Source organism: Sander lucioperca, chromosome 22 (genome assembly GCF_008315115.2).
Source record: "Sander lucioperca isolate FBNREF2018 chromosome 22, SLUC_FBN_1.2, whole genome shotgun sequence".
Lineage (NCBI taxonomy): Eukaryota > Metazoa > Chordata > Actinopteri > Perciformes > Percidae > Sander > Sander lucioperca.
In genome coordinates this window covers 4,463,819-4,487,965 of record NC_050194.1, presented here as the reverse complement: position 1 = coordinate 4,487,965, position 24,147 = coordinate 4,463,819, and the positions used below count along the sequence as shown (strand labels likewise).

The following is a 24,147-nucleotide window of genomic DNA, read 5'->3' as shown; positions in this document are numbered from 1 at the left end:
ACCTGATGATATAGAGAGTTAACAGTTATATTATTAACCTGATAATATAGAGAGTTAACAGTTATAATATTTAACCTGATGATATAGAGAGTTAAAAGTTATATTATTAACCTGATGGAGCAGAGAGTTAACAGTTATATTATTAACCTGATGGAGCAGAGAGTTAACAGTTATATTATTAACCTGATAATATAGAGAGTTAACAGTTATATTATTAACCTGATGATATAGAGAGTTAACAGTTATATTATTAACCTGATGGAGCAGAGAGTTAACATTTATTTTATTCAACTGATGATATAGAGAGTTAACAGTTATATTATTAACCTGATGATATAGAGAGTTAACAGTTATATTATTAACCTGATAATATAGAGAGTTAACAGTTATAATATTTAACCTGATGATATAGAGAGTTAAAAGTTATATTATTAACCTGATGGAGCAGAGAGTTAACAGTTATATTATTAACCTGATGGAGCAGAGAGTTAACAGTTATATTATTAACCTGATGATATAGAGAGTTAACAGTTATATTATTAACCTGATGATATAGAGTTAACAGTTATATTATTAACCTGATGGAGCAGAGAGTTAACAGTTATATTATTAACTTGATAATATAGAGAGTTAACAGTTATATTATTTAACCTGATGATATAGAGAGTTAACAGTTATATTATTAACCTGATGGAGCAGAGAGTTAACAGTTATATTATTAACCTGATAATATAGAGTTAACAGTTATATTATTAACCTGATGGAGCAGAGAGTTAACAGTTATATTATTAACCTGATGGAGCAGCGAGTTAACAGTTATATTATTAACCTGATGGTATAGAGAGTTAACAGTGATATTATTAACCTGATGGAGGGTTAACAGTTATATTATTAACCTGATGGAGAGTTAACAGTTATATTATTAACCTGATGATATAGAGAGTTAACAGTTATATTATTAACCTGATGGAGCAGAGAGTTAACAGTTATATTATTATCCTGATGATATAGAGAGTTAACAGTTATATTATTTAACCTGATGATATAGAGAGTTAACAGCTATATTATTAACCTGATGTAGCAGAGTTAACAGTTATATTATTAACCTGATGATATCGAGAGTTAACAGTTATATTATTAACCTGATGATATAGAGAGTTAACAGTTATATTATTAACCTGATGGAGCAGAGAGTTAACAGTTATATTATTAACCTAATGATATAGAGCGTTAACAGTTATATTATTAACCTGATGATATAGAGAGTTAACAGTTATATTATTAACCTGATGGAGCAGAGAGTTAACAGTTATATTATTAACTTGATAATATAGAGAGTTAACAGTTATATTATTTAACCTGATGATATAGAGAGTTAACAGTTATATTATTAACCTGATGATATAGAGAGTTAACAGTTATATTATTAACCTGATGGAGCAGAGAGTTAACAGTTATATTATTAACCTGATGATATCGAGAGTTAACAGTTATATTATTTAACCTGATGATATAGAGAGTTAACTGTTATATTATTACCCTGATGGAGCAGAGAGTTAACAGTTATATTATTAACCTGATGGAGCAGAGAGTTAACAGTTATATTATTAACCTGATGGAGAGATAACAGTTATTTTATTAACCTGATGGAGAGTTAACAGTTATTTTATCAACCTGATGGAGAGTTAACAGTTATATTATTAACCTGATGGTATAGAGAGTTAACAGTTATATGATTAACCTGATGTAGCAGAGAGTTAACAGTTATATTATTAACCTGATGGAGTAGAGAGTTAACAGTTATATTATTTACCTGATGATATAGAGAGTTAACAGTTATATTATTAACCTGATGGACCAGAGAGTTAACAGTTATATTATTAACCTGATGGAGCACAGAGTTAACAGTTATATTATTAACCTGATGGAGAGTTAACAGTTATTTTATTAACCTGATGGAGAGTAAACAGTTATATTATTAACCTGATGGTATAAAGAGTTAACAGTGATATTATTAACCTGATGGAGAGTTAACAGTTATATTATTAACCTGATGGTATAGAGAGTTAACAGTTATATGATTAACCTGATGTAGCAGAGAGTTAACTATTGTATTATTAACCTGATGGAGTAGAGAGATAACAGTTATATTATTAACCTGATGGAGCAGAGAGTTAACAGTTATATTATTATCCTGATGATATAGAGAGTTAACAGTTATATTATTTAACCTGATGATATAGAGAGTTAACAGTTATATTATTAACCTGATGGTATAGAGTTAACAGTTATATTATTAACCTGGCGGAGAGTTAACAGTTATATTTTTAACCTGATGGAGAAGAGAGTTAACATTTATATTATTCAACTGATGATATAGAAAGTTAACAGTTATATTTTTAACCTGATGGAGAAGAGAGTTAACATTTATATTATTCAACTGATGATATAGAAAGTTAACAGTTATATTATTAACCTGATGGAGCAGAGAGTTAACAGTTATATTATTAACCTGATGATATCAAGAGTTAACAGTTATATTATTAACCTGATGATATAGAGAGTTAACTGTTATATTATTAACCTGATAATATAGAGAGTTAACAGTTATAATATTTAACCTGATGATATAAAGAGTTAAAAGTTATATTATTAACCTGATGGAGCAGAGAGCTAACAGTTATATTATTAACCTGATAATATAGAGAGTTAACAGTTATATTATTAACCTGATGGAGCAGAGAGTTAACAGTTATATTATTAACGTGGTAATATAGAGTTAACAGTTATATTATTAACCTGATGGAGCAGAGAGTTAACAGTTATATTATTAACCTGATGGAGAGTTAACAGTTATTTTATTAACCTGATGGAGAGTTAACAGTTATATGATTAACCTGATGGAGCAGAGACTTAACAGTTATATTATTAACCTGATGGAGCAGAGAGTTAACAGTTATATTATTAACCTGATTATATAGAGAGAGTTAACAGTTATATTATTAACCTGATGGAGCAGAGAGTTAACAGTTATATTATTAACCTGATAATATAGAGTTAACTTTTATATTATTAACCTGATGGAGCAGAGAGTTAACAGTTATATTATTAACCTGATGATACAGAGAGTTAACAGTTAAATTATTAACCTGATGGAGCAGCGAGTTAACAGTTATATTATTAACCTGATGGTATAGAGAGTTAACTGTTATATTATTAACCTGATAATATAGAGAGTTAACAGTTATAATATTTAACCTGATGATATAAAGAGTTAAAAGTTATATTATTAACCTGATGGAGCAGAGAGCTAACAGTTATATTATTAACCTGATAATATAGAGAGTTAACAGTTATATTATTAACCTGATGGAGCAGAGAGTTAACAGTTATATTATTAACCTGGTAATATAGAGTTAACAGTTATATTATTAACCTGATGGAGCAGAGAGTTAACAGTTATATTATTAACCTGATGGAGAGTTAACAGTTATTTTATTAACCTGATGGAGAGTTAACAGTTATATGATTAACCTGATGGAGCAGAGACTTAACAGTTATATTATTAACCTGATGGAGCAGAGAGTTAACAGTTATATTATTAACCTGATTATATAGAGAGAGTTAACAGTTATATTATTAACCTGATGGAGCAGAGAGTTAACAGTTATATTATTAACCTGATAATATAGAGTTAACTTTTATATTATTAACCTGATGGAGCAGAGAGTTAACAGTTATATTATTAACCTGATGATACAGAGAGTTAACAGTTATATTATTAACCTGATGGAGCAGCGAGTTAACAGTTATATTATTAACCTGATGGTATAGAGAGTTAACAGTGATATTATTAACCTGATGGAGGGTTAACAGTTATATTATTAACCTGATGGAGAGTTAACAGTTATATTATTAACCTCATGATATAGAGAGTTAACAGTTATATTATTAACCTGATGGAGCAGAGAGTTAACAGTTATATTATTAACCTGATGATATCGAGAGTTAACAGTTATATTATTTAAGCTGATGATATAGAGAGTTAACTGTTATATTATTACCCTGATGTAGCAGAGAGTTAACAGTTATATTATTAACCTGATGGAGCAGAGAGTTAACAGTTATATTATTAACCTGATGGAGAGATAACAGTTATTTTATTAACCTGATGGAGAGTTAACAGTTATTTTATCAACCTGATGGAGAGTTAACAGTTATATTATTAACCTGATGGAGAGTTAACAGTTATATTATTAACCTGATGATATAGAGAGTTAACAGTTATATTATTAACCTGATGGAGCAGAGAGCTAACAGTTATATTATTAACCTGATAACATAGAGAGTTAACAGTTATATTATTAACCTGATGGAGCAGAGAGTTAACAGTTATATTATTAACCTGGTAATATAGAGTTAACAGTTATATTATTAACCTGATGGAGCACAGAGTTAACAGTTATATTATTAACCTGATGATATCGAGAGTTAACAGTTATATTATTTAACCTGATGATATAGAGAGTTAACTGTTATATTATTACCCTGATGGAGCAGAGAGTTAACAGTTATATTATTAACCTGATGGAGCAGAGAGTTAACAGTTATATTATTAACCTGATGGAGAGATAACAGTTATTTTATTAACCTGATTGAGAGTTAACAGTTATTTTATCAACCTGATGGAGAGTTAACAGTTATATTATTAACCTGATGGAGAGTTAACAGTTATATTATTAACCTGATGATATAGAGAGTTAACAGTTATATTATTTAACCTGATGATATAGAGAGTTAAAAGTTATATTATTAACCTGATGGAGCAGAGAGCTAACAGTTATATTATTAACCTGATAATATAGAGAGTTAACAGTTATATTATTAACCTGGCGGAGAGTTAACAGTTATATTTTTAACCTGATGGAGAAGAGAGTTAACATTTATATTATTCAACTGATGATATAGAAAGTTAACAGTTATATTTTTAACCTGATGGAGAAGAGAGTTAACATTTATATTATTCAACTGATGATATAGAAAGTTAACAGTTATATTATTAACCTGATGGAGCAGAGAGTTAACAGTTATATTATTAACCTGATGATATCGAGAGTTAACAGTTATATTATTTAACCTGATGATATAGAGAGTTAACTGTTATATTATTAACCTGATAATATAGAGAGTTAACAGTTATAATATTTAACCTGATGATATAAAGAGTTAAAAGTTATATTATTAACCTGATGGACCAGAGAGCTAACAGTTATATTATTAACCTGATAATATAGAGAGTTAACAGTTATATTATTAACCTGATGGAGCAGAGAGTTAACAGTTATATTATTAACCTGGTAATATAGAGTTAACAGTTATATTATTAACCTGATGGAGCAGAGAGTTAACAGTTATATTATTAACCTGATGGAGAGTTAACAGTTATTTTATTAACCTGATGGAGAGTTAACAGTTATATTATTAACCTGATGGTATAGAGAGTTAACAATGATATTATTAACCTGATGGAGAGTTAACAGTTATATGATTAACCTGATGGAGCAGAGACTTAACAGTTATATTATTAACCTGATGGAGCAGAGAGTTAACAGTTATATTATTAACCTGATTATATAGAGAGAGTTAACAGTTATATTATTAACCTGATGGAGCAGAGAGTTAACAGTTATATTATTAACCTGATAATATAGAGTTAACTTTTATATTATTAACCTGATGGAGCAGAGAGTTAACAGTTATATTATTAACCTGATGATACAGAGAGTTAACAGTTATATTATTAACCTGATGGAGCAGCGAGTTAACAGTTATATTATTAACCTGATGGTATAGAGAGTTAACAGTGATATTATTAACCTGATGGAGGGTTAACAGTTATATTATTAACCTGATGGAGAGTTAACAGTTATATTATTAACCTCATGATATAGAGAGTTAACAGTTATATTATTAACCTGATGGAGCAGAGAGCTAACAGTTATATTATTAACCTGATAATATAGAGAGTTAACAGTTATATTATTAACCTGATGGAGCAGAGAGTTAACAGTTATATTATTAACCTGGTAATATAGAGTTAACAGTTATATTATTAACCTGATGGAGCAGAGAGTTAACAGTTATATTATTAACCTGATGATATCGAGAGTTAACAGTTATATTATTTAACCTGATGATATAGAGAGTTAACTGTTATATTATTACCCTGATGGAGCAGAGAGTTAACAGTTATATTATTAACCTGATGGAGCAGAGAGTTAACAGTTATATTATTAACCTGATGGAGAGATAACAGTTATTTTATTAACCTGATTGAGAGTTAACAGTTATATTATTAACCTGATGATATAGAGAGTTAACAGTTATATTATTTAACCTGATGATATAGAGAGTTAAAAGTTATATTATTAACCTGATGGAGCAGAGAGCTAACAGTTATATTATTAACCTGATAATATAGAGAGTTAACAGTTATATTATTAACCTGATGGAGCAGAGAGTTAACAGTTATATTATTAACCTGGTAATATAGAGTTAACAGTTATATTATTAACCTGATGGAGCAGAGAGCTAACAGTTATATTATTAACCTGATAATATAGAGAGTTAACAGTTATATTATTAACCTGATGGAGCAGAGAGTTAACAGTTATATTATTAACCTGGTAATATAGAGTTAACAGTTATATTATTAACCTGATGGAGCAGAGAGTTAACAGTTATATTATTAACCTGATGGAGCAGAGAGTTAACAGTTATATTATTATCCTGATGATATAGAGTTAACAGTTATATTATTTAACCTGACGATATAGAGAGTTAACAGTTATATTATTTACCTGATGATATAGAGAGTTAAGAGTTATATTATTAACCTGATGGTATAGAGTTAACAGTTATATTATTAACCTGGTGGAGAGTTAACAGTTATATTTTTAACCTGATGGAGAAGAGAGTTAACATTTATATTATTCAACTGATGATATAGAGAGTTAACAGTTATATTATTAACCTGATAATATAGAGAGTTAACAGTTATAATATTTAACATGATGATATAAAGAGTTAAAAGTTATATTATTAACCTGATGGAGCAGAGAGCTAACAGTTATATTATTAACCTGATAATATAGAGAGTTAACAGTTATATTATTAACCTGATGATATAGAGAGTTAACAGTTATATTATTAACCTGATGGAGCAGAGAGTTAACATTTATATTATTCAACTGATGATATAGAGAGTTAACAGTTATATTATTAACCTGATGGAGCAGAGAGTTAACAGTTATATTATTAACTTGATAATATAGAGAGTTAACAGTTATATTATTTAACCTGATGATATAGAGAGTTAACAGTTATATTATTAACCTGATGGAGCAGAGAGTTAACAGTTATATTATTAACCTGATAATATAGAGTTAACAGTTATATTATTAACCTGATGGAGCAGAGAGTTAACAGTTATATTATTAACCTGATGGAGCAGCGAGTTAACAGTTATATTATTAACCTGATGGTATAGAGAGTTAACAGTGATATTATTAACCTGATGGAGGGTTAACAGTTATATTATTAACCTGATGGAGAGTTAACAGTTATATTATTAACCTGATGATATAGAGAGTTAACAGTTATATTATTATCCTGATGATATAGAGAGTTAACAGTTATATTATTTAACCTGATGATATAGAGAGTTAACAGCTATATTATTAACCTGATGGAGCAGAGTTAACAGTTATATTATTAACCTGATGATATCGAGAGTTAACAGTTATATTATTTAACCTGATGATATAGAGAGTTAACTGTTATATTATTACCCTGATGGAGCAGAGAGTTAACAGTTATATTATTAACCTGATGGAGCAGAGAGTTAACAGTTATATTATTAACCTGATGGAGAGATAACAGTTATTTTATTAACCTGATGGAGAGTTAACAGTTATTTTATCAACCTGTTGGAGAGTTAACAGTTATATTATTAACCTGATGGAGAGTTAACAGTTATATTATTAACCTGATGATATAGAGAGTTAACAGTTATATTATTTAACCTGATGATATAGAGAGTTAACAGTTATATTATTTAACCTGATGATATAGAGAGTTAACAGTTATATTATTTAACCTGATGATATAGAGAGTTAATAGTTATATTATTAACCTGATGATATAGAGATTTAACAGTTATATTATTAACCTGATAATATAGAGCGTTAACAGTTATATTATTTAACCCTGAGGGTGCAGAGGGTCAAAGAAATGCCAATAAACCAGAGCATGTTTTTCTCCCATCCAGCAACGCTGTGTGGACTGACAGACAGACCTTGCTCCACAGCGCTGTGGAGGAGGCTCTGGACATGCGAGACTACTAAAATGATGATGTAATCCTGTAGGTGGTGCTTACATGAAGTGGGCTGAGTTCCATATTCAGCGGGACAACAAGGCGTGGCCTATAATTCTGACCAATCACTGGCATAGAGGGGCGTGGTCACAGCCGATCGTCTGCCGGGAGAGAAGTCTGTCTCCGCCTACACAGGTACCTTACAGTACTTCACACAGGTACACTACAGTACATTACACAGGTACATTACAGTATGTTAAACAGGTACATTACAGCACTTCACATAGATACACTTTAGTATATTAAACAGGTACATTACAGTACGTTACACAGGTACGTTACAGTATGTTAAACAGGTTCATTACAGTACTTCACATAGGTACACTACAGTCCATTAAACAGGTACGTTACAGTATGTTAAACAGGTACATTACAGTACTTCACATAGGTACACTACAGTACATTACACAGGTACATTACAGTATGTTAAACAGGTACATTACAGTATGTTACACAGGTACGTTACAGTACGTCACATGCACACAACAGGTATACATTATATATACAGTATATACAGTATTTATAATGTATATGTACAGTATATATAAGCAAAGCCGCCTACATGATATGCAGATAAAGTGCTCTGCACCGGCTGTCAAATAGTTTTCCTGTGAGGATAGCGTTAGGGTGGAGACACAAGGAGGAAGAGCTATACTTGTCGTCATGCAAGTTCATGTTCACATAATTTCATTTTTGACCTTGTTGCCGCTGACCTTTCAAGGCGAAACCAAAACCAGAAGCAGTGATGATGTTGAGCTGGGCTGATCTTTGATTGGATCAGCAGTGATGATGTTGAGCTGGGCTGATCTTTGATTGGATCAGCAGTGATGATGTTGAGCTGGGCTGATCTTTGATTGGATCATGTGTAGGCAGTTAAAGGGTAAGGCATGAAAACATGTGTCTCTCTTACAGCTCTGCAGAGAGAGGTGGCCAGTCTTACCTGTCCAGGTATGTCTGTCTCTCTGTCTGTCTGTCTGTCTTTCTGTCTGTCTCTCTCTGTCTGTCTCTCTCTCTCTCTGTCTCTCTGTCTGTCTGTCTGTCTGTCTGTCTGTCTGTCTGTCTGCCTGTCTCTATCGGTCTCTCTGTCTGTCTGTCTCTCTCTCTCTCTCTCTCTCTCTCTCTCTCTCTGTCTCTCTGTCTGTCTGTCTGTCTCTGTCTCTGTGTCTGTGTCTGTGTCTGTCTGTGTCTGTCTGTCTGTCTGTCTCTCTGTCTGTCTGTCTCTGTCTCTCTGTCTGTCTGTCTGTCTGTCTGTCTGTCTGTCTGTCTGTCTGTCTCTCTCTCTGTCTGTCTGTCTGTCTGTTTAAAACTGTTTCCTCTTTTTCTTCAGGTGATGAAGGAAATTCATCCCTCCTTCTTCTCTTCACGGTTTTCTTCCAGATTCACTCTGCTGACAAATTACAGACACAGTAAGACATGTCCGTCTAACCGTCCGTCTCTTTATCTGTCCGTCCGTCTCTTCATCTGTCTGTCCGTCTCTTCATCTGTCCGTCCGTCTCTTTATCTGTCCGTCCGTCTCTTCATCTGTCTGTCTGTCCGTCTCTTCATCTGTCTGTCCGTCTCTTCATCTGTCCGTCCATCTCTTCATCTGTCTGTCCGTTTCTTCATCTGTCTGTCCGTCTCTTCATCTGTCTGTCCATCTTTTCTTCATCTATCCTCTGATAAAGGAGTCCCGGGAGTCTCCAGGGGCCTCATGTATAAAAGACAGTTTTCATACCAGAAAATGGCGTATGGCCAAAACTTTAAAAGTACCTACGCACAGAAATATTCACATGTATAAAACCGGGCCTACGCCAGGTCCTGCACCTTTCCTTTATACATCACAATCCACGTGAAAGTGAGCGCATGTGAACGAGCCACCGACCCCACCTTGCCTCCTCCCGTAAATTAATATGGAAATTACTTTAAATGCACCCCCAACGTCATTCTTTGTCCAATCACAACGGGTTATCGCGCTGCAGATGGAAAAAAAAACTTCACTAACTGAGGTTTATGTGCTGATCACGGAGGTAGAGGCGAGAACAAAAACGTTCTGTTTGGAGGTTTGTCATCTTGGATAAGCAATAAAAGAAAATGCCCAGAGTGGAAAATGGTGACCGGGCAGTGAATGCACCGAACCATGGCAGACATTTTAAAAAACAATGTCTAATGTCGAAGTGGAAATCAAGAGAATAGTGTCAGCGTCACACCAGTTACAGAACAACATGCATCTCAGTGTCAGTCCACATTACCACAATAAGCAGTTTGAACTCACTGATGTAATGCCATTTATTTTCTAAGTGTTAGTACGCTCAGTGAAACTGAGTCCAGTGTGAGGGAGACCCGACTCAGAGGAGGAGAGGTTAGTGAGGCCAGCGTCTCCATGGCAGCTGATCCGCTGCACCACGCATGGATGAAATAATGAAATAGTAAATAGGACTACAGCAACAGAAATATGTGCAGAATTAAGACAGTCAAGACAGCCCAGTGTTTGGTGGACCGGGTACACCTTGTTCACTTAATAGTCTACAAATCATCCACGGGATCAATTACGCATCACATGAGTTAGCCCCCCCGACACAGCGTTTGTTCCTGGGGAGATGGATCCGTGCGTCCCACCTCCTGTACACCATGAATGTCTGAGCCTCAGCAACTACAGAATCACAGACACTATTACATTTTTCCGTGCCGATCTTTTTGTTGCACAGTGAATAAGATATTTCATCTCTGGGAAATACAGAGGATGACTGAAAGTATTTTCTAAGTTTTCTTTCTAACAGAGGTTAAGTAGCCTGTGAAGTAAACAGTTAATAGTGTGAAAGATATGAAACATTATCCACATAAATGACCAAACTTTTATGGAGTATCAGCGCATATAATTATGTTTTTTCATAGACAACCTTACAGACGTGTGCCAGTAAGTGAAGTAGAAACTTGATTTTGTAATGTTTAGTGATTTTTGGCACTTTTCAGTTAGAATTCGCCACGTTACAGAGCCAGAAAAGACTTTGCGTGACGGCCCGTACATTCTTACGTGAAGTTAATTTTTTACACATCACAAAGTGTCTGTGAAAACCAGCGTACGCAAGCTTTTCGTGCATACGCAACGTTTATACATGAGGCCCCTGGTGTTTCCAGGTTTTTCCAGGTGTTGGGGATGTTTTTTAAGTATAAAGCCTTTAGTTTCTCAGAGGTTAGTGTGTGAAGTCTTATAAATGCCCCCTACTGAGGTCACTTGAGTCTGTGACGGTTGAAGACTACAGCTGTGTTTCTTCACACATGTCTCTTTCTTCCCTTTCAGCCCTAAAATGTCATGAATCAACCTTTTTACAGATCGTCAGAAACACCTGCAGACTCTTTTTACTGAGGTGAAAGATTCTGATTCTGATTTAGACATATTTATGATAATATGTATGATATATGTATATATATATATATATATATATATATATATATATATATATATATATATACATATATATATATATATGTATATGTATATATAACTATTGTTTCTACCACTTTATGATATCTGCAGTCTGCTGATGAAGAGAAGTGAGACACAGTCACTGAGTCTGTGTTTAACGTCATGTTGACTCAGCGTTATGTTAGTCTGAGTTCAATCGTCAGCTGTGACTTCATGTTTCTGCCACAGATGGTTTCTGACATCACGGTCACATGACCATGTGTCTGCTGTCACAACGTTTCATCCTTTCTCCTTGGATCAAAGTTAGCCATGGGAACTCTCTTATTCCCTGTCACATTTTATCGCTGTCTTTTATCTTTCTTTTCTGCTCTTATATCGACCTAGACCATTCATTATTTGTTGTGACACCTTAAAGTCTGTATGAAAAGGAAAGAAACCTGTGACTCTGATTCATGTTTTAGCGTGTCGACCTTTCCAAAGAACAAGAAGGGAACAAAACTGTTTGGAAGTTGCTCCTTTAACCTGGAAACCCATCATCTCTGGTGCACACACTGTTTCTATTATCAGATGGAAATCTAACGTCCTTTCTGAGAGGTGGCAGTATGTCTAACCCATACAACAGAAACACTGCCATCAGTTATTTTCAGCGGACTCTGTGATTAGACTTGATGTAAACTATTCAGAGCTGTCTGTCCTACACTTTAACTTTGAATTCAAACCACTGACCAACAGCAAACTGACAGATGAGGCCCTGCAGCAGACAGAGAGTCTAACATTATGAGGCCCTGCAACAGACAGAGAGTCTCACATTATGAGGCCCTGCAGCAGACAGAGAGTCTAACATTATGAGGCCCTGCAGCGGACAGAGAGTCTAACATTAGCTAGCTAGCTAGCTAGATAGATAGATAGATAGATTTGTATTGATCCCAAGAAATGGGAAATAACAGTGTTGCAGCAACAAAATATCAGACACACAGTACACATACAGAGTATACATCAAATAATAGGAAACAATATACATGAAATAATAATAGAATACTACACAAGCAATATTTAAAATATATACAATTTGGAAATAAAATGTAAAACTGTTTCAATAGATATATATAAACTTAATGTGCAAGTTGCAACTGTTTGACTAGTAATGATAGGATGTAGATAAACCTATTGTGCAAGGTTGGTCAAGGTGCATTCAGTGTAGTTGTGATGTATATGAGTCTTATCTCACACTCAGTGATGAAGTGTTAAAAGGTTTTATTGCCTGTGGTAGGAATGATTTCCTGTAGCGGTCCGTGTGACATCGAAGCTGTCGGAGCCTCTTAGGGAAGGTGCTCCTCTGTTGGACCAGTGTGGGGTGGAGAGGGTGGTCGGGGTTATCCATGATAGATAACAGTTTGTTCAGTGACCTCCTCTCCACCACAGCTTCAAATGTCTCCTGTTTGCAGCCAATAACGGAGCCAGCCTTCCTGATCAGTTTGTTCAGTCTGTTTGTGTCACTGGCTCTGATGCTGCTGCCCCAGCAGATGGCGGAGGAGAACAGAGCGCTGGCGACAACAGACTGGTAGAACATCTCCACCATTCAGCTGGTAACAACAGACTGGTAGAACATCTCCACCATTCAGCTGGTAACAACAGACTGGTAGAACATCTCCACCATTCAGCTGATAACAACAGACTGGTAGAACATCTCCAGCATTCAGCTGGTAACAACAGACTGGTAGAACATCTCCAGCATTCAGCTGGTAACAACAGACTGGTAGAACATCTCCAGCATTCAGCTGGTAACAACAGACTGGTAGAACATCTCCACCATTCTGCTGCACACGTTGAAGGATCTCAGCTTCCTCAGGAAATAGAGTCTGCTCCTCCCCTTCTTGTAAACAGCAGTGCTGTTGTCTTTCCAGTTCAGCCTGTTGTCGATGTTGACACCCAGGTATCTCCTCAACCATGTCCACATCTCCACCCAGAATGCAAAGGGGCTGCGGATCCGTTCCCTTCCTCCTGAAGTCAAACACCATCTCTCTGGTCTTATCCACGTTCAGCAGCAGGTGATTCTTACCAGACCACTCCACAAAGTTGTCCACCAGCGCTCTGTACTCTCCCTCCTGTCCATCCCTTATACACCCAACAACTGCAGTGTCATCAGAGAACTTCTGTAGGTGACATGACTCTGAGTTGTACTGGAAGTCTGTGGTGTATAAGGTGAACAGAAAAGGAGACAGCACAGTCCCCTGTGGAGCCCCCGTACCACTCACCACCACATCAGACAGAACACGGTCCAGACGGACAAACTGTGGTCTGTCTGTCAGGTAGTCAGTGATCCAGGAGACTGTGGACGCATGGACACCCATCATCTGTAGCTTCTCACCTAGTAGCAGTGGCTGGATGGTGTTGAATGCACTGGAGAAATCGAAAAATGTGACTCTCACAGTGCTGCCACCGCCATCCAGGCGCAAATGAGCTTGCTGCAGAAGATAGATGACAGCATCGTCCACTCCCAGACGAGGCTGGTAGGCAAACTGTAGAGGGTCCAGAGAAGATCTCACCTGCGGCCTCAGGAAGGCCAAAACCAGCCTCTCCAGCACCTTCATCACATGGGATGTGAGAGCCACTGGGCGGTAGTCTTTGAGGCCAGATGGAGTTGACTTCTTGGGGACTGGGACAAGGCAGGACGTCTTCCACAGCAGCTGCACCCTCTGCATGCTCAGGCTCAGGTTGAAGAGATGCTGGAGAACACCAGACAGTTCCAAAGTAAGAACAGAACCAGAAGAGAAGAGAAAAATTCCGAAGTTGGCAGAAGCCATCTCTACACAGATGTTCTTAGTGACTATAAAAAAAGAACTGAACTTAAAGACCAAAAAAACTAACTTAAAACACACAAAATACACACACACATCAGGAGCTGCTGCAACAGGCTACCGCATGAGGCCCTGCAGCGGACAGAGAGTCTAACATTATGAGGCCCTGCAGCGGACAGAGAGTCTAACATTATGAGGCCCTGCAGCGGACAGAGAGTCTAACATTATGAGGCCCTGCAGCAGACAGAGAGTCTAACATTATGAGGCCCTGCAGCAGACAGAGAGTCTAACATTATGAGGCCCTGCAGCGGACAGAGAGTCTAACATTATGAGGCCCTGCAGCGGACAGAGAGTCTAACATTATGAGGCCCTGCAGCGGACAGAGAGTCTAACATTATGAGGCCCTGCAGCAGACAGAGAGTCTAACATTAGCTGCGTTTCTCCAGTTTTCTATAACTCTGCTGGAAGAGAAACCGTCTAGAGTCAGTGGTCTAATCTGAGTTGTTGCAGCAAACTGTCATTTAACTTCCTGTTGTTAGCAGCTGAGCTAACAGGCCTGCTAACGGCTGCTGTCGGGGGAAGAATGATCTATGTTTTCTGTTTGTCTTTTAGTGTTTCATGGAGAGAAGAAGCAGCACTTCCTGTTTGTGTTGTGTTGTGTTTGAGTTTCAGATCAGGAAACTGAGGTGGACAGAACTTGTCTTGATCTCCGATTGTTGGCGTAATAATAAGTTGATTTTATTTATTAATTCATGAAACAAGACAATTTTTAGTTAATTTAGTTTTCTATTTAATTTGAGGTTAAAAAATGTAGACTTTGGACTTTAAATTTGGAGAAATAACTAAAAGTAGAAGACGTAACCTCTCAGGTGTAATGAGGCGACATCTGTTCTTTTGTTTGGGACTGAAACTGTTTAGTGATCAGTATTAGAAAACCTTAGTTTAAGTTTCTGTAGAAAAGTCAACCACAGAGAATTTATTTTATTTTTGACGTAACCTATAAATCTTGCATTGACAAAAACGTCAAGATCATTGTGGATCTCCACAATCCTCCTCCAAAAGGCCTTTTCACACCTGACAGTCCAAACTATAGTTCTTGTTTTGGTTTCACTTTAACATTTTATCCGGTTACTTTTGGTTTCACACTGTAGTTATGCAAGAGCACTAAAGATCTCTACGTGACATAACTACGTCCTGTTGTCATCAGGTAAGGGAGCCACCTCTACCAATACGTCTAACTGATCAGTTTGTAGACGGGATTCTCCAAGCTACGCTTCTGTCATAACGCAACAATGCCAGCCAGCACTTCCTGTAGTTGGTCTGGAAGTCCAAACATTCAAAAAAGTCTTCCGGACCGTGGTACAGGGGAGGGTTCGCACCTGGGATTCGTTGTGGATAAAACTGCCAGGGTTCAGCCGGACTGAAGTGGAAAGTCTGAAAGTCTGGACCAAACGAACCCCCTTTAACTCTTTTCTATCAAACTGTTGCAGATCAAACTTGGCTGGTGTCTGTGTTGGAACAGCTTTGTCTTCCAGATTTATTGATTGGTTTAATATTCTAAGTTCTTCATTTAGGGTGTATATATCCACTTTATATCCAGTATAAATAAAGTTGTATTCTGTGTGTCCATCAGAGAAGCGACGGATGAGTGGACATAAAGGTTCTTATAGAGGAGCATTTCTGCTGAGAACGGAGAGAACAATAGAAGACAACAAACAGGTAAAAGAAATCTCCAATCATGTTCCTGTTCCAGCTGCTGGAGGCCGGGCTACTTTTAACCATAGTTAACATATTTATATATATATATATATATATATATATATATATATATATATATATATATATATAAACAGTTGGATAGTTTAACAGTTAGTTAGTTCAGTCCAGGGGGTTCCAAACTGAGGCTCGGGGCCCTCAGGGTCAGCAGATAAATCTGAGGGGTTGTGAGATGATTAATGAGGGATAATAGGTACTGTGTGCGTGTGTGTGTGTGTGTGTGTGTATGTGTGTGTGTGTGTGTGTGTGTGTGTGTGTGTGTGTGTGTGTGTTGCAGTGTATTTCTGTAGATGGAGAAGGAGAGGAGGAGGGAAGTGAAGGAGGAAGAAAAGACAGACGTCCTGTCGCTTCCACACCTGTGCCGGGGTCACCATGGTAACTGCTGCTCCGACACACTTAAACACAAACACACACACACACACACACACACACTGTACAGTGTGTTGTTGTCGATGGTTATTGATGTTTCCCCTCTGAACGTTTCTGTTTCTCCTGCGACTTTAATGTTCAGCAGGAAGGCTGTTGCCATGACTACGTGAACAGATGGTTGGTTGTTGTATTTGTGTGTAAGCATGTTTGGCCATAAACAGAAACTCTCTCTGTCTGTCTGTGTTCAGAGGAAATACGAGGATCCGTCAATCTCTCGCTGCTCTTTAAGAGTCTAAATGCCACGCCCATGTTGTGTGTGTGTGTGTGTGTGTGTGTGTGTGTGTGTGTGTGTGCGTGTGTTTTCAGGTGTGTGGTGTGGACTGGAGATGACCGGGTCTTCTTCTTCAATCCCACAATGCACCTGTCTGTCTGGGAGAGACCGGGGGAGCTGATTGGTCGAGACATTAGCCGGATCATCATGGACCCGCCCCACAAGAGAAAGAAGAAAACGTCTGCCTGTCTGTCAATCAAACTGTTAACTTATAGACCCAATCATAGAGTTTGACTGATGTATACAGAATAATAATAACTTCCTGATATAATACAGAATAATAGACCCTGTTGCATCTTACTATTGAGGTTTCTTTATCTGTCTCCTTCGGAAGAAATTTGTGTTGGACAGGAAGTTGGCACATGGACAAGACAAAAAAATAGACAAAACATCAAACAAAAACATGCCGGATGATAAAACCACAGGAAAAAACATCAAAACATAGACAATCTGCAAAACATGAACACAGAGAACGCAGCTGCTTACAATACTGTACATACTAATTGGTACTAAAGCACATACACGCTGCTAACGTATCGGCCATATTCAAATGCATGTACAGATATGCTACTCAAATATAGGAGCATGTATATTCAATTCAATTCAATTTTATTTATAGTATCAAATCATAAGAAGAGTTATCTCAGGACACTTTACAGATAGAGTAGGTCTAGACCACACTATAATTTACAAAGACCCAACAATTCCAGTAATTCAATAAATAATATTAAATAATAATATAAAAGCAATATATATATACATTGCTTTTATATTATTATTATTATATATATATATATTGCTTTTATATTATTATTATATATATATATGTAGCAGTATATATGTAGCAGTAAAGATCGTGGCAGTAAAGATCGTAGCAGTAAAGATCGTGGCAGTAGAGATCGTGGCAGTAAACATCGTGGCAGTAAAGATCGTGGCAGTAGAGATCGTGGCAGTGAACATCGTGGCAGTAGAGATCGTGGCAGTAAACATCGTGGCAGTAATTGTTTCAATGATGTCTACAGACCTCATGTGGCAGGAGTGTGTTGTAGAGCTTCAGGTGACGGTGAAAGTTGTAACAAACGAAGAAGAGACGATAGTTTGTTTACGCAGAAAGATGTAAAACAATGTTATGTAGTATGTTTGTTTATGTACAGTAAACAAACTTTAAATAAAGACAGTCATTTTACAGTGAAATCCCAGCTGACCCAATTCCAATATTTTGTTTCCAACAACTTCCAGATAGAAAGCTTCTGCTTCCGTACAGACAGTTTAACGTCTCTGAGGAACAGCTGGATCTGTTCTCATCTCCTTCCTCTAAAATGCATGTTTGATGCCTATCTCAACACTTTGACTAATGTTAGCTTAGAGAGGTAGTTGGGCCACAGACTAAAGAAAATGACAGCACCCAAACTATCAGTCAGACTGACCGGCGGGGACATGTTGCTGTTCCTAACGCTATATTTGGTTTATCAGAAACTTACCAAAGCTACCCAGGACAGGAAATAACAAAGCCGAGACCATAGATAGGTCAGACCTCCGTTTTTAACTATAAATCTTTAAATGTTAAAGTTTCGGCTGAAAATGACTAGTTTGATGATTTCACATATCTCCACAGTTCAAATCAACGGCCAGTTGTTCACATGAAGTGATTGTTGTGATTCGGTCTATAAAATATTCTTTAAAAAATTCAGTAATTAGAAAAATGAACAAACTGATGAACTCTGTTTCTGACAGACATCAGCTCCAGCTGTCAATTACCTGGTCTCCATGGTAACGACGAAGATGAAGATGATGAACACATCTCCAAAAGGAACAGGTGAGTCTAAGCAAGCCAATCAGAGTGGTGAGCAGAGACGAGGTCAAAGATCTTGTTTCAGTGTGAAGGATTCTCAAGAAAATAACCTCTCCTGTCTGCCTGCCTGTCTGTCCGTCTACCTGTCCGTCTGTCTCTTGGTCTGTCTGTCTGTCTCTCTGTCTGTCTGTCTCTCGGTCTGTCTGTCTTTCTCTTTCCCTGTCTGTCTGTCTGTCTGTCTGTCTGTCTGTCTGTCTGTCTTTAGAACAGAGGAGCCTTTGTCTCTCGTCCCCCGTCCAGGAGAAGTTAAGCTTCTCCCCCTGGAGCTTCGTATCGATCATTTTAGGGAAATGATGCTCGAGAGAGGGGTAATACACAAAAACACACACATATAATCCTTTCAATTTAAAAATACTTTACAAAATACTTACTGGACTTCAGCAATCTCTGAGTGACGAGAGATGAACAGAAGAAACTGAACCTTTTCATCTGTCTTTTAAGTCGCAGGGAACTTTAGATAAGATGATGGGTGATACAGTTTTTTACAAAGTCCTCCCCTCAGAAAACGCTGACATAAGTTGTTTGATCACGCAGCCAAGGCACCAAAGTACTAAAACTGGTTGTTGGGATGCATTAAAGATGGAAGACATTATCAAATAATAGATGATCATTAAACAGTAGCATTCATGAGACGGACAGAAACCAAAGGCCCAGTGAAACTAGTGATGGTTACAACACTGAAACATTTGGCCAACACGTGTATTTATTTTGGAGATGTTCTGATACCGATACCAGTATCAGAAAAGCCTCCGGTATTGCCTAAAATTCTGGTATGGGTATCGGCGAAAAATGGAGTTTATGTTTTATTTAGCCCTGAAGAAAATCCACTTTAAAGTAGTATATTCATGTTCTTTTTTCCGTTATGACTTGTTGTTAAACTGGATGATAATAGAAAGTTCTCTGGCGTCCGTTGTTTGTATTTGTTCATGTTTCACAAAGAGTTTAACAACAAAGATAGAAATCATATCTCATCCATACAGGGATAGTAGTATACATCATATTATCATACAGGGATAGTAGTATACAGCTTTTAAACATCATATTATCATACAGGGATAGTTGTATACAGCTGTTGCGTAATAAAATATGTATGTATTCCTTAACATGCTGGTATCAGATCGGTACTATCGGCCGATACATAAGTTTAGGTATCGGAATCGGCATTGGGAAAGAAAAAATGGTATTGGAACATCTCCAGTTCATAGTACAATAAAGTATAAAAGATTGGAAGTTATAAAAGTGAGTAAATATATTGATGTGTTTGTCCGGAGGTGTCGGCGTTCTCCACCTGGGAGAAGGAGCTCCATAAGATGGTGTTCGACCCTCGATACCTTCTGCTGACCTCCGATCAGAGGAAACAGGTCGGTGTCAACAGATCACATTCATTTGCTTCTGTGATGTCACTGTGACATCAGTGTTTCCTGTGTGATGTCACTGTGACATCAGTGTTTCCTGTGAATGCAGGTGTTTGATCAGTTTGTGAAGAGCAGGGTGAAGGACGAGTACAAAGAGAAGAAGAGTAAACTCCAGAAAGCCCGAGAAGAGTTCAAACAGCTGCTGGAAGAAGCCAAGATCACCAGCAGGTAACACTCGTTCATTATTCACCACTTCACTCGTTCATTATTCACCACTTAGTCTAAGTTTCATTTCCGGGATTGTCCCTGTGCAGCCGGAGATTCATTTTCGGCAAGATGTCCCTCATGTGGGCCGGATGTGCATCCCCTTCCTCTGTCTCTGTGTTGGCGTTATAACCTCTGGTGGATTTGTGAGGACTATGGTTAACTGCTCCTCAGATCTCTGCAGTGTAAATCCAGACAGCTAGCTAGACTATCTGTCCAATCTGAGTTTTCTGTTGCACGGCTAAAACTACTTTTGAACGTACACATGTTCCACCAAAACAAGTTCCTTCCTGAGACTATTTAGCAGAGGCACCATGGCTCCGTCCGGAGCTTAACATCGCCCACCATGATTCTGATTGGTTTAAAGAAATGCCAATAAACCAGAGCATGTTTTTTTACCCATCCAGGAATGCTGTGTGGACTAGAAAGACCTTCCTTTGCAGCTCTGTGGAGGAAGGTCTGGACATGAGAGACAATTCACCACCTCACTCTTCATTTTTCAGGTGTAAAATCTGACCTCAGTCCACTTGCAGCTGTTTGTCTCACTGTCAGATCTCTGAGGCTCAGATGTTTTGTTCTCTGCAGACAGGGGGAAACCAGATCTGTTGTTACATGAGTGAAGCTTCAGTTCAGACATGATTAAGAGTCTACATTACAATATCAGGACTCTGATTACCAAACAATGACAAAACTGCAACCAAAGGTTTCCTCCAAAGCCCTGCATCTTTGATGGTTTTAAAACAACTTCAATAAACTTAAATAAATAAATAAAAAGTCTGACCGTCCCTAATATTTAAACTGTCTGGCCCGCCCCTAATGGTCACATTTTCTGGCTCCACCCCTAATGTTTACACCGTCTGGCTCCACCCCTAATGTTTACAATGACTGGCTCTGCCCCTAATGTTTACACCGTCTGGCTCCACCCCTAATGTTTACACTGACCGGCTCCGCCCCTAATGTTTACACTAACCGGCTCCGCCCCTAATGTTTACACTGACCGGCTCCGCCCCTAATGTTTACACTGACCAGCTCCGCCCCTAATGTTTACACTGACCGGCTCTACCCCTAATATTTACACTGACTGGCTCTACCCCTAATGTTTACACTGACTGGCTCTACCCCTAATGTTTACACTGACCGGCTCTACCCCTAATGTTTACACTGACCGGCTCTACCCCTAATGTTTAAACTGACTGGCTCTACCCCTAATGTTTACACTGACTGGCTCCACCCCTAATGTTTACACTGACTGGCTCCGCCCATACTCTCCGGCGTCTCCACGTCATCAACCTAGAGGAAAAAACGTTAATCATTATGTTTCTTTTCTCTGCAGGTCGACCTTTAAGGAGTTCTCTACTCATTACCGTGGTGACCAGCGGTTCGAATCCCTTAACAGGAAGAAGGAACAGGAAGTACTCTTTCACCATTACATCACATCCTTAAAGAAACGAGAAAAGGAGAACAGAGCCAGGTTGAGGAAGATGAGATGAGACCGCTGTTCTTAAAACTGTCTCAGAACCCGACAGAACCATCTAGAAGCTTTTAAAACCTTTTAGAACTCATTCAGAACCTTCCAGGACCTTGAGGGACCTTCCAGGACCTTAAGGGACCTTCTGTTCCCACGCTGAGCAGCTCGTTGATTACAGGTTTCAAACTCTCCTGGTTCTTTTGGAGGAACTGGACACCGAGACGGGATCGGGACCAGAGGATCTGACTGGTTCTGACCGTTTGTGGTTATAGAGAAGTTCCCAGACCAGCAGCGGCAGACTGGTTCCTGTGTTCTGGACTGATGTCATCTGGACCTTTGACATATGAGCCAAGCTGAACTGATCAAACAAAAACAATTAAAGCACAAAAGAAAATGTCTGTCATCTGTTTGACTGTTTATCCCTCTGGCCTGACTGGACCAACCAATCTATCTATCAACCAACGATCAATCAACCAACCAATCAACCAATCATCTAATCAACCAACCAATCAACCAAGCAATCATCCAACCAATTAATCAACCAACCAGTTAATCATCCAACCAATTAATCATCCAACCAACCAATCAAACTCTATGTTTCACTCTTTTCACACATTCTGTGCTTCCCTGACCTACTGAGAATCAAACAGAAGAAACTGTTGAACTATTGGAGGATAATGCACACAAGAAATAAAAACTAAAATGTATTTATTAAACAGTAAAATAGATACAAATTGATTTACAGAATGGTAAAGTAAATTAAAGACGATAAAACATTAATACAAACTTCTGAAACCAAATGTACAGACATCTTCTGATGATCTGTTTATAATAAAAACACAAAAGAGATTCAGGTGCAGATAAAAACTGAGCAAGAAATCTTCATAATGGAGAAACTGCAACCAGTTAAAAACAACAGAAGATGATGAAATGCACCTTGGGAGTTGTAGTTGACTTCTCCATTATTCACGTCCACAGACTTCTTGTAGCTTTGACCAAATAAATCATAACTCATCTTTTGTTTCATTAAGCAGACTGTTACTAAGGAACCTGAAATGAATCGCTGCAATGCTGATCCTTAGAGGAGATTTGATTGATTGGCCCAGCCAGCCACCCCCCCGCGTGCACACACACACACACACACATACATCACGTCTCCTGTAAACCAACTGATCTGAATAGATTCAGCTCCTTTCTGTCTAATGTGTGTTTGTATGTTTGTTATCAGGATGTTGCTGTAGACAACATATTTTTGACGTGATGTAAGCCCCGCCCCCTCACCTGTCAGCACCACGGTAAACTGTGATTAGACAGAGTTTGTGTCCAGATGTTTTGATTGGATGTCTTTTGGTGTCCTTACTTTTCATTGGATGTGTCAGTGTTGAAATGATATTTGTGTTCTGACATTTCATTGGCTGTTGTTCATAGTGGGTTTTGATTAAACTGTTCCTCAGAAACACCTGTGGTGTTGTTTTTGTTGTTTACAGGTTTACAGGATCTTCCTTTCTTATGATGGCTCTCCAAGGAACCACTATGACCTACATTGAGGGTCAAATGACAGACAGGTGTAGACGAAGCTGTCAGCATGTTTGCACACACTGAGGAAATCAACTCCAAATGCATGACTCACAGCCAAAGTAAAAGGTTGAGAAGTTTATTTAAACAATACTCACAAGCAAAGGTGTCAAAATAAAAAGGCACAGCTCAAAATCAGGGGTATAGCAAAAGGTCTAAAGTAACACTGGGAAACATTAAGAAACAGGCTGGAACACTGGCACGAAGGACAAGATGATCTGGCGACTGACAGAGGACAAAGGGTGAGCATGTCTACACTGTGACAGGGGAGACAATTAGACACATGAGGGCGAGGAAAGATCGGAAGTAAAGAGGTAAGACCCTTAGTAACATAACCAAACAGGAAGTGACAAAAAGACGAGAATCAAAAACATGACCTTAAGTACAGGAGCTAGACACGACAGCTGCACTGCGTGGATGGTTTCCATTTCAGCCCAGTTAATAGCAGCGGTGCAACATTGCTGAAGGTATTTTCTCTGGAGTCCTTCAGCATCATCTGGAGTGTTATTGTAGAGCACTTGT

At 37.6% G+C, this 24,147-nt stretch overlaps 1 protein-coding gene across 1 annotated transcript in view; it reads left to right on the top strand.

Annotated features, from left to right (window-relative positions):
- LOC116065057 overlaps positions 1-23,507 on the top strand; it is a 77,282-nt gene extending 53,775 nt beyond the window's left edge. The window contains exons 6-16 of the mRNA XM_031320509.2: positions 8,427-8,569; positions 9,347-9,382; positions 9,762-9,840; positions 16,269-16,354; positions 16,689-16,786; positions 17,147-17,298; positions 18,846-18,927; positions 19,169-19,271; positions 20,235-20,324; positions 20,428-20,546; positions 21,916-23,507. Coding sequence (XP_031176369.1) covers positions 8,427-8,569; positions 9,347-9,382; positions 9,762-9,840; positions 16,269-16,354; positions 16,689-16,786; positions 17,147-17,298; positions 18,846-18,927; positions 19,169-19,271; positions 20,235-20,324; positions 20,428-20,546; positions 21,916-22,072 — 1,145 coding nt within the window. The 3' untranslated portion in view covers positions 22,073-23,507. The remainder of the gene's footprint in view (positions 1-8,426; positions 8,570-9,346; positions 9,383-9,761; positions 9,841-16,268; positions 16,355-16,688; positions 16,787-17,146; positions 17,299-18,845; positions 18,928-19,168; positions 19,272-20,234; positions 20,325-20,427; positions 20,547-21,915) is intronic.
- The last annotated feature ends 640 nt before the right edge of the window (positions 23,508-24,147 follow it).